The sequence below is a fragment of the Xyrauchen texanus genome, chromosome 2, assembly GCF_025860055.1.
Source record: "Xyrauchen texanus isolate HMW12.3.18 chromosome 2, RBS_HiC_50CHRs, whole genome shotgun sequence".
In the NCBI taxonomy this organism is placed as follows: Eukaryota; Metazoa; Chordata; class Actinopteri; order Cypriniformes; family Catostomidae; genus Xyrauchen; species Xyrauchen texanus.
In genome coordinates this window covers 58014490-58030042 of record NC_068277.1, presented here as the reverse complement: position 1 = coordinate 58030042, position 15553 = coordinate 58014490, and the positions used below count along the sequence as shown (strand labels likewise).

The 15553-nt window shown below is 38.0% G+C and overlaps 1 protein-coding gene across 1 annotated transcript in view; it reads left to right on the top strand.

Annotated features, from left to right (window-relative positions):
* Window positions 1-911: 911 nt before the first annotated feature.
* capn1 (calpain 1) overlaps window positions 912-15553 on the top strand; it is a 56642-nt gene continuing 42000 nt past the window's right edge. The window contains exons 1-2 of the mRNA XM_052142614.1: window positions 912-1062; window positions 14770-15228. Coding sequence (XP_051998574.1) covers window positions 14977-15228 — 252 coding nt within the window. The 5' untranslated portion in view covers window positions 912-1062; window positions 14770-14976. The remainder of the gene's footprint in view (window positions 1063-14769; window positions 15229-15553) is intronic.

The window sequence follows — 15553 nt, the reverse complement described above, 5'->3', positions numbered from 1 at the left end:
TCAGAGGTTTTAACGAAAAGCACTTTTTATACCATTGCGCACGTAGTTGTGGAATATTTGAAAGAGATGTGTTTGCCATGTTGTGGCGCAGGGTGGCAGTCTTTCATTCGTAATCATTTTCTATTCTAGTCTAATTAACCATTACAGGAAGTTGGATCAGTGAGGAATAAAAGCTCATGTTAGTACAAGAAAAAAATACCGCGCTTGGTCTTTTTTTCGCCAAAAGCGAGGCGAAAAAATCTAGAACGTTCTTGTTATGTTATCGAAGCTTGTCTGCACCTGCAAGCGAGAGCGTCGCGTCTTTCGCATACAAAAGTATTTTGATTGGTCAAGTGGACGCCGACGTCATGTCTTCACCCACAACCCCGAGAGACGCGTCGCATCGCCAGAACCCTTCTACATTTTGAGCCTAACACTTTGCATAAAAATAGCAAAACGTCATTGACGTTCAATGTGCTATCACTGATAGATCAGTGTGTGCTATACACTTGCGAGGAGACAAGAGGCCGTTTTTTGGATGTCTATGGAGGAGACGTTTTAGTGTGCTGCATAAACTACTTTTGTGAGGAAACAGCTCACCAGTTAATAATCTGACCACCTGTGCGCTAATATTCAATATTTTTTACACTAAAAACCCTCTAGGAATGAACTATTTGTGGAGTTTACTAGGATAAATCACTGTTTAATAAGAGAAGTCTAGCGAAACAATTTACGACAGGTTGGTGCCAGTTTACGGCTCTCCCCCTTCATGTATATGGTATCCGCAAACGGTAACTCACTGTCGTAATACGCTAGTTGACCCTTACGCTCTCGCGCGGGGGTTGTTATCATAATGTATTGAATCTCTGGCGTCGCTAGCAGCTCTGTGTTCGAGCGGCTGTCAACCACACAGTGCGCAGACGCGTCAAGGAGCCACTGGGCGTTCCTGCTGCGGGCGGAGGGAGGGAAATCAGTGAGAATTTCTACATTTTACACGGGCTCCACATGTTTAAAACATCAACCAGTTATAACATCTGCATAGTAATCTGATCATTCTGGGAAGTGGAGTAATAAATATACGCGGTAGGTCTAAATGCGTTGTTTATTCTGCAACAATTCAAATGCTTCTTTGACACTTTCCTCCTATTAATATTATCTTAAGAACATGCATGTACCATGTAAAGTTTGTATTGTATAAGATGAGTTTATTAGCAAATAGCCTAAACAACTTTAAAACTCTGTGGACAAAGAATATGTCAATTTCCAACTTCTTTCTTTGTTTAGCAGTTTAAAGATTGACTTGAAAAGGTCATTTTCATCAACATTCTCACAATATAGTGTTACATGTTTGCATCTTCATGTTATAAACTGGTAAATCATACAATAACGTGTTTAATGGTTATGGATGATTGTAGTTGGACAAAGTTTGAGTTTCTAATCAGTTGTTACTTTTCTGTATATATTTAGATGCGATATTTATCCCACAACTTTTTTCCTGCTTCCTCTATAGTAACATTTGGCTTGTTTAAGACAGATTGCATGCAAGTCCTTGCTATTTAAAGACTTTTAAGTTACACAGCATGGTCAGCTGTTGTAGTCGGGGTGAGTGCGTTAATACTAGTTGCAACACAGGAAGTGGTGAGCATGGTCTGTTTCAATACTGTAGCAGACGCATCCAGTGCTTTGTCTATTGTGTGAGAAAATCATCACACAGAAACAACGGACATGCAATAATCTCACAGCGAACTCCGGCGAGGAAGGGAAGTGAATAGCGTGTAAAGGCCAAACATACTTTCTACAAGCTCAATTTCACGCGCCATGTGTTGTGAAATGTTTTTTTTTTCTTTCATTTTTTATTGCAAACAAGCCAGGGGTGTACACGATACTTAATATATACTTTACAAGAGTGCAAATACATTATAGTCACTACACAGTGCAATGGTTTTCAAAGCTTTGGAGTTGTTGTAGGTACAAAGAATATTTAAATAATATTTAAAGTCTTTACAAAAAAGTGTAAATGGAGGCTTTACAGACAGAAACGTACACTTGCGTATAAAAAACTTAGCAAAAAAAAAAAAAAAGATTTATCAGGAAAAAAATTAAGTTCAAAATAAAAACTAGTTAAAATACAGAGCATACAAACAACATTTTCTCCAAAATAATACAAAAAAGTTCAAAAACTTGAGTTGAATCTTTTCTAAAAATATATACGGCTTTTTGTCCCCAGTCTATTCAAACGAACTTATCTATTGACTCCTCTACCAAATCTGGGCTGCATCAGAAAACGTAGGCAGCTGACTTGCTGCCTAATCAATTAATGGTTTTACTGACAGCTGTTTTGTATGAATGGAATGCTTAAGTAATCTGGTTTCTGAACAGTTTGAAAAACACCTTATTTTCATCCTGCCACCATATACAGCCTCCGAAGGCAGCATTTTCCTGATTTTGGATGCAGCCTAAAAAAAATCTATTGCCCTCTTGTAGTCTGAGGTTTGTAACCGCCAGAGTAACGCAAGAAGTATATTACGGCCATAAATGTACGTGGGTGTTGAGCATGTGCAGCGAGTGCAGAAGCAACCGGTGCTTTCTCTATTGTGTGATAACATTGTTTATGTGAACAAATCACACAGAAACACATTTGTATATCCCAGCATACCCAGTGAGGATGAGCAGCATATGAATGTGGGGTCTAGCTGCGAGCACAACACAGAAACTATTCGATGGCTCGGCTGTCCATGACTCTGTTATGGCACGTATCAGCTTGAGTTGACGGCTGCTCACAGAGGAGGCGGGTGGGAGGGCACGGGAGACGGGATCATCCCTCAGAACGAGGGCAATCCTTGAGCGGAGCATCCAGAGACTCATGCCCTTGCAGTGAGTGCAGTCTGTCTCTATAAAAATGTCATATCAAAAAATCCTCCATGTGCAGCAATGACAGCTTTGCAGATCCTTGGCATTCTAGCTGTCAGTTTGTCCAGATACTCAAGTGACATTTCACCCCACACTTCCTGTAGCACTTGCCATAGATGTGTCTGTCTTGTCGGGCACTTCTCACGCACCTTACAGTCTAACTGATCCCACAAAATCTCAATGGGGTTAAGATCCATAACACTCTTTTCCAATGTCAGTTGCCCACTCTAACATTTTCTTTTTTCTGTGTCAAAAGTGGCTTTTTCTTTTCTTCCCATAAGGCCTGCACCCCTTAGTCTTCTCTTTACTGTTGTACATGACACTGGTGTTGAGCAGGTAGTATTCAATGAAGCTGTCAGCTGAGGATACGTGAGACTCTATTTCTCAAACTAGAGACTCTGATTTATTTATCCTCCTTTTTAGTTTTTACACCTTGCCCTTTGTCCTTTTATATGAGATCTTAAATTTTTATTGCAATTTCAAGCATTGTATAGCCTTCATTCCTCAAAACAATGATTGATTGAGGAGTTTCTAGAGAAAGCGGTTTCTTTTCTGACATTTATACCTAATATTGACTTTAAGACATGCCAGTCTATTGCATCCTGTGGCAAATCAAACACAAAGACAATATTAAGCTTCATTTAACAAACAAAAAAGCTTTCAGCAGTGTTTGATGTAATGGCAAGTGATTATTTTTTTTTGTACCTAATTAGCAATTTAGCATGATTACTCAAGGATAAGGTGTTGGAGTGATGGCTGCTGGAAATGTGGCCTGTCTAGGTTTGATCAAAAATTATTATTTTATTTTTTTAAATGGTGATGGTGCTGTTTATACTTTGATCAGTTGAATGTAGGGGTGTAACAATCCAATGATCTGGATTTATGCATCGATCCAATGTTATCGATGCAACATGTAAATATCGATATAGACATTTTTTTTTAAGATACACCTTATTTTAATTCTCTCATATCAGCCACGTCCGTATACATTTGCGTTTTGTGGACTGATAAAACTAAGTTTGAATTGGGAAGAACATGCAGCACTACATATAGTGTAAAACGAGCTCAGCATACCAACATAAAAAAACATCATCCCAACAGTGAAGTACGGTTGAGGGAGCATAATGATTTGGGGCTGCTTCGGGCCTGGACCACTTGCCATCATCGAGGGAAAAATTAATTCACAAGTGTATCAAGATATCCTACAGGATAATGTCAGGCCTGCTGTGAGCCAGCTGAAGCTCCGTAGAAGTTGAGTAATGCAGCAGGACTATGACCCTAAACATCGAAGTAAATCCACTACAGAATGGCTTAAAAAAAGAAAATCCAAGTTTTGGAGTGGCCAAACAAACAACTGAGAAATTGATTTTTTACCTCTAATATTTGTCCTCATATCTGGATTAACCGTGCATGCATGTGGAGTAATTATATATTGTTGTTAAAAAGGTCTTCAGTATGTTACGGTGGGCTACATCCTCAATGTGCAAAGATGTGAGAAATTAAATAAATATTTGATTATATACGTTTCCTTTAGGTTCAAAGCACATGCTCATCAAGATTGTCTAAAAATAGAGAAACTTTTTTCAGGTCAACAGGAAGTGGTTTAATTCTAAAAATGTGCTGTGATAAACTCTTTGGTGTTTGGTTTCATTATAAATAAGCTGAATTAAATTAACTGAAAAATAACATTTTCACTCCGGCACTATTGAAAGCGACTTCGTTCCTGTTTTGGTTAGTTTCTGCAAATACTTAAGTTGATTTTAATTTTTCGTTTCTTGAACCATTTTTAGTCCCTACATTTAGGATGCTCCGCACATATGTGATGTAAAGTTTAGAAGCAAAGCCCATTTTAATCCAAGTGTTACAGCTATGAGCGAACAAACACAGATTTGTGCTTTCGGGATAATTAAATGTAACTAGTGTTGTAAAGGCAAAAACATAAACTAAATTGACATTTTCTGAGAGCGAAATTCACTAAGAATGAAATGTACCCGCTGACAGTGTCCTTTATTTGCATATGCTGTTTTTGCACCATTATTATGAAAATCCAACTTAGCAAAAAATGGTGTACTAAAAACTATTTGCTTGTGTAATTCTTCTGTGTAAAACATTGTGGAGGATGCAGCAGACTACTGCAATCTGGCACATTGTACTGGGACTGTACAGCATTGCTCGTCTAGGCATCAGAATCCGCTATTTTAAATGCTGAAAGTACACATAACTACATCATACATCTAGATATATATCCAGCCAAGCCCTTTTCCATCATTTGTCCTCTATTTGCTGAATTACTGCTGCCATGACCATAAGATATTATACACAAACATATCTTTTAAATATAATCCATGGGTCTTTTTTTATTATTTGAATATGCTCCTAGAAGTTATTTTATTATTAGGGCTGTCAGTCGATTACAATTTTTAATTGAATTAATAACATGATGTCCTGATTATTTAATTGCATATACAAATATTTGCTGAGAAAGCCCCTCATATAACAATAATTTAATGTATAATAATTAAATAATTATATATATAGTTATCTTTAAATATTAAATCCCTTAGTTCGAATTTGCGCCCCATCAAATGTTTTGAAGGCAAGAACATTACGCATGTTTGTGTTGTGTGCTGTATGGTTGTTTTCTTCACTGTATAAACTGCATGTTGCCACACAGCTGAAGTTTCACTTACTGCCCTCTGGAGTAAACAGGTGGTACTACAAGCTTGCATTTCTCAGGAATCTTCCTTATTACAATCCGGTGGCATTGCGATTTTTTTTTTTAACGCATTATTTTTAATAAAATTAATCGCACTGAAATAACGTGTTAAATCGACAGCCCTACTATTAGCACATTTTTGTGCAGTGCAGCCATGCCCAAATTTACATGACAAAATCCAACCTGAAGGGTACACTTAACCTCAGAACTGCCAGGTGTGTTGTGAACAGTATGGAATAAAATCGGAATTGGATGTTTGTGTCCTTGTCTATTAGATTTGTGGCCATCCATATGCTAATAAACTAATCAAAATGTTTGATTCTCTTACCATTTACTCAACCTCATGCCATCCCTTATGTGTATGACTTTCTTCTGCTGAACACAAACAATGATTTTTGAAGAGTATTTCAGCTCTGTAGGTCTATACAATACAAGTGAATGGTGGCCTGGCATTTGAAGCTCCAAAAAGGAGATGAATTCAGCATAAAAGAAATCCATATGACTCCAGTGGTTTAATTTATGTCTTCTGAAGAGATGCAGTTGAGAACAGACCAAAATATAACTCCTTTTTCACTGTACATCTTGCTATTGCAGTCGATAGGCACGATCTTGAAGCATGCGCAGAACGCTAGATGGCTCTGTAGGAAGTGTAATCGAGCTTGAAATCATGATCGCCAAGGAGACTGGTGTTAAGATGGAGAGTGAAAAGGAGTTACACGTTTGGTCTGTTCTCACCCAATACCAACTGGATGGCTTCAGAAGACATTGATTAAACCACTGGAGTCTTTTGGATTACTTTTATGCCTCTTATGTGCTTTTTGGAGCTTAAAGTTACTTAAAGTCAACGTTAGTCAGCGTTCACATCCAATTTTTACTTTCATAATGTGTGATATTTCTAAGTGAAACAAGATATTCAACAAGAATCGATTGGATGCTGAAAAGTGGACTCTTTTCAGACAGGTGGTAAGAGAGGAAGGGTTAAAAAATAAGATCACTTGGTAAAATCAGCTTCTAAGTAATTTCATTTTGATGAAAGATTTCGAGGACATACTGTTTGTTTTTTTAGTTACATACACGGATGATGCATGCACAATAAAACTATGAATAAAGTAAAGGGGGCTAATTTTACGTTACTTGTTACAGCACATACTAAACAAACTGAACTTCCGTTAACAAATGTTTGCAAAACAATGTTCCCACACATACATAAGCCTATATTGTAGCTATTGGTCTTGGTGTCTTGGTTTTAGGTAAGATGCTTGTGGAACTTGTTTTACTTTAATTCTTCTTCAAATATCTGGTGTCTGTGCACGTCTTCTGCCTCTCTCTGATTGGTCTCTCTGCATCCCGTCAGTAACTGAGGTTTCTAGATATGTTTTTACTTGCATTTTGTGTTTTGTCAGCTCTCATTTAGTCTTTCTCTAGAGATTTAGACTTAGTCCACATTAATCCATATGATTTTGAATACAGTGTTTTCATTTTCAAAACACTCAAATGTTTTCCTTAAATTGCTCAAGCGTGGCCCTGTGTCATTTCCATGTACGGTCTGAAATGCAATTGTCCACGTGTTCTACCGCCGGACATCAGTTCTGAGTAAACTTCCCATTGCCTTTGTCCAACATTTTGCATTGTATTCCTTCAAAGTAACATTTATCTTAGGGCGTTTTCACACCTGGCTCATTTGGAGCATTTGTTTTGGAGCCTTGAATGTTTTCTCCTTTTAGTTCGGTTCCTTTAGGCATATATTATGAACACGGTAATCGCACTCTGATCCGCACCAAAACTAGGTGGTCTCGGACCGATTAATCTGACACAATGGACCAACGAACCAAACAATATCCCTGTAAAAACCATGAACATACCTGATGGATCTTTTGAGAAGACAACTGTAGGTTAGCACTTCACTGTAATTCATCATCAAAAATGTGTATACGTATAGCCTTTTAGTGACTATATTAGATATATTTGCATGTTTAAAATAGGAGCTGTTTTAGAATTCCTGAGGTAATTTTAGTACGAGCGTTTCTCTAGGATAGTGGCAGAACACCGGTAGGATGGCATCAACTACTTTTTGACAGATAACTCCGCTGTGTGTGTGTGCGTGCGAGAGACAGTTTTGTGACTGTGAGAACAGGCACTTTTCAATGCAGAGATAATGTAAAAGCAACTAATGATAAAAATAACCATGACACAAATTTTATATCACATATCATTTGTGTGTCGGACAAAGTGCAAAAGATTGCTTTCTGACTGGAACACACATTTTGTACCATGCAGTGACATTTTGTATAAGCGTGACATAACACTTGAAAATGTGTTACGGTTGACAAAATATTTACAGGTACATCATTTTAACCGGTATATCAATGGATGCACTAAATCCCGGAAAAGCACACAAACATTCTGACCAATAAGGGGGCAGTTTGCATACATGTGACTCTTATAGACACAAGTGGAAAGTGCAACATTGTAACAATTTTAGCCCCTGTTTCAGAACAATCAAACAAGCTACAGGTAGATAGTATGCACAGCAACACCAATACAACATGGTCCACCATCTTGATTGTTTTAGATTGAATGGATCAGATGATCACAAATGCATCATTTTCATTCGAAAATGAAAATATTCATTTTCCCACACTACAAAGCGAAGATAGTATTATCTAATTTATCAACTTGCGAGAGCATTTTCGAAAGGCTTAGTTTTCGATAGACAAAATTGCAGTCTATGTGTGGACAGAAGGCAAAAACATAGTGAAATTAATGCTTTTTCAATCTAAAACGAGTTGGTATGAACACAGTGGGCTTAATTTATCCTGGCCAAAACTGGGCTGCTTAAGATACTCAGACAAACATTTTTTTCAAGGTTGCCCATCTTTTAGCACAAGTGTGTTCATGCTTAGAACATTCAGTGCTTGTACTGTGACTATTTGTATACTTGGCAAGCATCCACACGCATTCACTTACAGTGAGATTAATACATTTTTAGTGTGTATAGTGTGGTAGTGTGTATTCTTACGGTCCATGAATCTCACGCACCACACCCTTCCACTGCTCTACATTCTCTCAATTATTTGAATGAAGTTCAAGTCAGTGTGCTCCCAGATCACTGCAGAGCCACAGTCCCATTATACTGGAGTAAACTACTACAAAATAACATAAGATGAACCAAAGCCATCTAAAATAACCAGTTGCATTTAACGTCTGTTAGGGACATGTAGTATGGCATAACCTTATGAAATTTAGCCATAAAATGCAAGAAGCTTTAGTGATCTATAGTTAAGTCATAGCCCTAATCCTGACCTGAACCAAGGACAATGACTAACCTTATATTTGTGTAGAGTTTACCAAACAAAGAAAATGGGAATTGGAATGGTGACTAAACTTCTGAGTTTAGCACAGTGTGAGAGTGAACGACAGAGGGGGAGGGGAAATGAAGACTGGTTTGGCTTAAACTACCATACTGATGACCTTACAGGGTGAAAAGCAACCAAACAGGAGAAAGAGAGGGTATACTTGCACAATAAAAGGAAGAAAAGTTATTATGCTAAATGAATGGGTCAAATTTAAGATCTTCCCTTATTTCAGTCAGGTCAGCTCAAGTGCATGCTGTCTTTAAAGTGAAGGTGGAACAAACTTCCCTTTAGTGTGCTCATGCTATGTTTCAGTTAAAAGAATACAAATTTTTTTTTGAATGCCGCTTAATGACAATATATGATTGTAGATACTACTGTAAATAATGCATACACGTGCACATTAGGATTGTGGCACTGCCAGTCCTATTTCTCTCTGAATTTATGACCGTGAAGTACAGTATGCTTACATTTGAGTCACAATTCAGAATGTTAAAGCTGCATGTTTAGGCAGCCATGGGAATGTACATGGGAAGAACTTGCAGTATCTGTATTACTTACTTGCCTACTTTGCTTACATGTCATTTAGCTGACTACACCTTTTATCTAAAGCAACTTACTAATGTCAGGTACAATCCCCCCTGAGTATATATGACTAAGTGGTTACAGCAGATCTCACACTGTGTTCAGATTGAAATACTAGCTTACTGCATACTCTGTATTATGCACTGTATGCTCAAAAAGTAGTATGTTGCATGGTTGTCACATGACTTCATTATATTGCCTATTTAATTTATTCAAGTAGGTGGTTAGTTAGTGGTTTACAATAATCATCTCAGAATTTATTTTATTCAATATTAAATATTTTTTTGTGAGAATGTCTTAAATGAATGTTCTCACCACAGTTTAAAAAAAATGTCTGGGTAAGTGGGTGTGGTCAACAGCGGAGAGAACAGAACACAATAACTGTCTGTCTGATCCAGTCAGCTTTATTTCACTAATGCAGTTAACGGCATCAAAGATTCTCACAACTGCTTATAACAAATTGCACAAAGAGTATTATGCACTCTTTTGCAAGCACAGAGTACATTACACAGAAACCCACTTGTCATTTCATAGCTGTAATGTAATGTGCAAATAAATGGCAAGCCATTGTGCTCTATTGAACGATGTGTGAATGTACTTTTGCATTTTAACTTTTCAGATATATTCCGTGATGTTTATCCACAAATATAAGTGCTTAAATCAGTTAACACACTCACATTAAGGATAAACTGATTGATTGCATTTTTGTATGAGTCTTTCAGTGTCAAACCACACCTCAAACAAGCCCAACTCCACCTCACAAAATATATCAGAACTCTCATGTAAAAAATGGGTGCTGTGTAAACCTTTAGAACGGTTTCACTATTGATTGAACCTCTCAGCATCAAGAAAGAAGCCTAAGATTAAAATTAACTGATGCTGATATTGTCTTCTATCATGTGCACACACAGGGGTTAAATTGATGCGGAACAATACGGAAAGGTGTTCCGGCAGCTCCGATTCAAAATAAGAAATAAAATATTGGCAGTTTGTTTCGTCACTTCATTCTATGTCCTGCAGGCGGTCTCCAGTTCAGTTTTTTTTTTTTTTTTTTATGCATTCCATCTCCATTTAGCAAGTTGCTCGCTTGAAATCACCTTTAAAATTGATTACATAAGCATTATGCTTCTGTCTAGTTTGTGTTGGAACCTGGTCCGCTATAATCGCCAAGAGCTGCACTCTTTTAGCGAAATACGTTGCACATGCACTCCACCACATACTTCTATTCCTGTTAGATCAAACATTTTGCAAAAATTAAGTGTTCAGTAAGGCACAATGGAATAAAAAAGGGCCAGTCCACAAAACATTTAAATACACATGGTTTCAAAAGTTTAGCCACAGGACTTGACATGACTCTAGTGTGATAAAAATTGTTTACTACCCTTGTCAGTATGAAGTTATATCAAATATTTCAACATTGTTGTCGACATGACTCCGGAAAACCCTGTAATCTCTATAACGTTCGAAATAGGCCTCTACACCCTCTGAAATCTAGCACCGTTAACTTTCATTGTAAATGCCTTACTTTAACACTTATTCTGACTGAATAAAATTAGGGGCAAGTAGAAAATCTTATTTGCTTTAATCAACATTAGTCACCAAATGCATTGAGCTTAACTTGTATTGAACCCAGAACATTCCTTTTAAGTCCAATCAAAGAAGATATTTATTCAGTTTGTTCATCACACTGGAAATAGAAGATAAATACACTTGATGTATTCCACAAAATATGCTTTGTTGTAAACTGCTTATTTTGCCAAACATAGGAAGTCATCTGGGTTTTCTATGCATGTAGACAATTTGCAAACCTTGCACCATAATCTTGGGGAATACTTAAATTGTACAAGTAGTATGTAATTCTTTTGTAATTAATTTTTTATTGATTCAAAGGAAAAAAAACACAACAGAGAAAAACACAACACATAAACAGCGAAGCAACATATAACCCCCATTAATATCTCTCCACGAACACCCCCGTGGTCACATAAAATAATACAATCACACACAACACAACAAACAAAACAAAAATATAATAATCATACATAATTAAACTAAACTTCTCTCTCCCCATCCCTTCCCCGAGAATCCCCCAAAACCGCCAAATACCTACCCCACTTAAACAAGTTCCCAAACCCCACTCTTCTACCTTCCACCTCCGTGAAAGCTGCCACCCTTTCCATCTCCGCACACCACTCCGGAAATGATGGCGCTCCGTCCAACTTCCTACCCCTTAAAATTATTTGTCTGCCAATCAGAATACTAGTCAGAACCCAATTTATTTTTATATTTGTCCACCAAATTTATGACTGCCCCATCGCCTAAAATACTAAATCTGTGCAAAGTAAAATTTGTGTGCCCAAAACATCACACAAATAACTCTGAACATTCAACCAAAAATCTTGGATCATAATACACCCCCAAAAGACATGGGGTGTTGTCTTTTAAGACAAGCCTAATATAATCTAGAGGGGGTCCAATAAAATCTATGTAAAATCTTGAATTGCATAAAGGCAAACACTTGCATCTCTAGATGCAGACTTGACATTTTTAGAATCCTAGCCCACACTCTTTCCTCCAATACCAGGTTTAAATCTTTCTCCCATAATCTCTTGATAGAAGTTAAAGCTTCATCCCCCAGACACTGAATTAGCAGGGAGTTATACACCGATGCCTCATGACCTTTTCCAAAAGCAGTAATCACCTCTCTCAGAGTATCTGCTGCTTTAGGGGTGTGTGTGCGCTACTCCTAAAAACAATACAGAGCAGCTGTAAATGCCTATAAAACTGAGATCTGGGAATTCTCAAAAGAGCTCAACACTCCACTCTCATATAGGTCACCGAGTGTAGTAACCCCCTCACAATCCACTGTGACCAGCACAAAGGGGACTTATTAATACATAATTTAGGGTTCAGCCATATGCTTGAGGCAACATTTAAATAAATGTCCAAATTAAATACTCTGGATACTTTTGTCCACACCGAGTGCAAATGTGAGATAAGAGGGTTTAACTTTGGGTTTAGTTTGATAGAAAGGCTTTGCAATGGCAAAATAGGACCAATAACTTCCTGTTCAATATAAAACCAGGGAGGGGCTCTTTCTGGTGGAAGCGACCAATGAGCCAATTGTCTGAGACGAACACATAATAATAAAACAAAATCTTGGGTAGGCCTTGCCCACCTTTGTCAATCGCTCTGTGTAACTTAATGAAATGTAATCTGGGACACTTGCCATTCCAAATGAAGGAGTTTGCTATGCTATCAAATTGTTCGAAATAAGAGAGGGGGACATCTAAAGGGAGAGATTGTAGCAGGTAGTTGAATTTTGGAATCCAATTCATTTTAATAACATTAACCGTCCCAATCATAGATAAATGTAATGAGGCCCACATCGCACAAACCTTTTTATTAAGGGGTTAAAATTAACTCTAAATCAATCAGACAAATTTGCTGGGAATAAAATGCCCAAATACATAATGCCCTGTTTAGGCCACTGGAAGGCGCCTGGCTGGAAAGCCGTTACAGGGCAGTACGCTGTCGGAGCCAAAACAATTGACTTTGTATCCCGAGAACTTAATTAATAATAATTCTATGGAGGCAAGGCATAGATCTAATGGGGAAAGCGGGCAACCCTGCTGGGTGCCCCTATCCAGATTAAAACCATGCGCACGACAGCGCCAACTGGCGTCCATCCCTCTAAATTCAAACAGTCCATGTACGCCTACAAGAGCCCCATGACAACTTTGTCCAAAACATGCAGATTTATCAACAAGTTGTCCCAAAAAAATTATATTACACAAACAAGCTCTAGCCGCTAGGTGGAACCAGCACAAAAATAAACAAAGAAGGTGCCCAGCTTCCTCGGGCAGTCGAGTGTATGTTCAGACAGTTAGGCCCACTAAACAACAACAACATGAAAATCACTAAAGGGCTTACTCACTCCAGTGTTTTTATGAAGGACAGAACTTGCTGTGGGCATGAAAATATTCTACAGCCATCCTTAGCATGTATTCTCAGCTTGGCTGGAAACATCAGTGTGAACAGGATCTTCTGTTGATGTAAGAGTTTATTGCATTCCTTGAATCAATCACGTTTCTCTCTTATTGAATTCGCAAAGTCAGGATGTATCGAATCTCACAGATTTATGATGTAAAATTAATTAAAAACTAGCAAAGTGCGAGAGCTTGCCGCTCTCATATCTGACCCTTGCATAGCATCACAAGTCTCAGTACTTATTACGATGTCTTTAAAGTCTTTAAAGTTAAAAGCAGCAATATGTCTCTTTTGGCTTCAGGGTAACCAAAGGTCCAAAACAACAAATAAAACCCACTTAAAAAGAAAGACAGATAAATATATTACCTAGCAAATGAAAAGAAAAATACCAGTACATACCAGTTAACCTAACTACACTGACAATAAACAAAGTCAAAAAAGTTTTCAAAAGAAAAGGACAGGTTGCTGCATTTAAATTTGAGGTCCTGGACAGCTTTGACCCAGGATTGATTTCATCGCTTTTTTATATTCCCTCTCTCAACAGTTTTTCCTGGATCGCCTCTCTGATAACTTGGTTTGTATCGGATTTAGCAATAGGTACTTCATAAAAGTCAGCTATCAGAAATAAATCCGATTTTCTACAAGTCTCTAGGAACTGCCAATTTGGTGACTTTCTAAACGCCTATACTAAATTCCATAACAAATCTTAATTAATTCCTCCCCTTTACAAGCAAATATTGCCAATCAGAAATATAACAAAAAGGTACTAGCCAGCAAGGAAGCATACTTACTATTTTGCCATTCAAACAAAAGATGAGTCATCGATTATTACGTTGTTAGAACAAAGGATGGACGAGCCCCCAATTATTATGATCTCTTGTCTAGGGGATGAGGTAGTAATAAAATAGAAGAGGTTTCAGCCAACCGCTAGACCAAAAACATGCAACAACGAAAAGTAGATACTGCTGTTGTTTTTTTTTTATTTTATAATTCTTTTAGTAGTATGCAATTCTTAACACAACAGTCTTCAGTACTTGAAATGAACTTGCTTAGGTTTGAACCTGTAACCTTTCTGTAGCCAGCTAGTTGCCAGATCATTTACCACTAGGCAACCATTAAAATTGGTGCCTCATTACTATCAGAACCTCTCAGGTTAGCGACTGACGGCTTGTAATGTTTCTTTGTCACTCTGAAATAGCTAATTTCCTTGACACAGCTCTTTCTTCTGTTTTACAGGACTACTGGGATTATTGGAACGGTTTCTGTTGGCAGATAATTTATGATTAAATGACAACCAACATCATCTTCCTCATTAGTTAAACATTTATATCACAGAGTTGTGATTGGCTCAGTCCATCCCATTCCTCTGTTATAAGTGGTTCCTCACTGGACTGAAATTACCAATTAGCTCTCTGGTGCCAGTCAGTTTAAAGAGACTGAAAAATGGAGCCCATGTTTGCCACTGGAATGGCCGCAAAGCTTCGGAGTCAGTGGGACCGGGATGAAGGTTTGGGTCAGAACCACAATGCTGTGAAGTTCCTGGGACAAGATTATGGGTCACTGAGGGCCCAATGCCTCCAGACCAGAGCCCTGTTTGAGGATCCTTTGTTTCAAGCCAGCTGCACTTCACTGGGTTTCAACGAGCTGGGCCCTCGTTCCTCCAAGACGCAGGGTGTTCGATGGATGAGACCAAAGGTGAGCTGATAGGGTTGTAAGAGTCCAAATGTGGCCCAGAGGCTTGATGTATTTTCTTTATCTCAGATTGGTCTTGTATTTGTTGTATCTGTCTGCCTTTTCCACTGCCTCCTGTGCTAGTGTTTAATACTGTATGCTCACCCATGACTGCTTCCTGTATACTTCCCGTGAACATCATCTTGCTTCCTCTATTCACCATTACTGCTTCCTGCTTATAGATAACCACCTCCTCTATACTGCATCACTGCTTAATAAATATGATTGCTTTCTCTAGTTTCCATTTACTACTTCCTATGTTCTCCATCCTGCTTCCTCTATACATCAC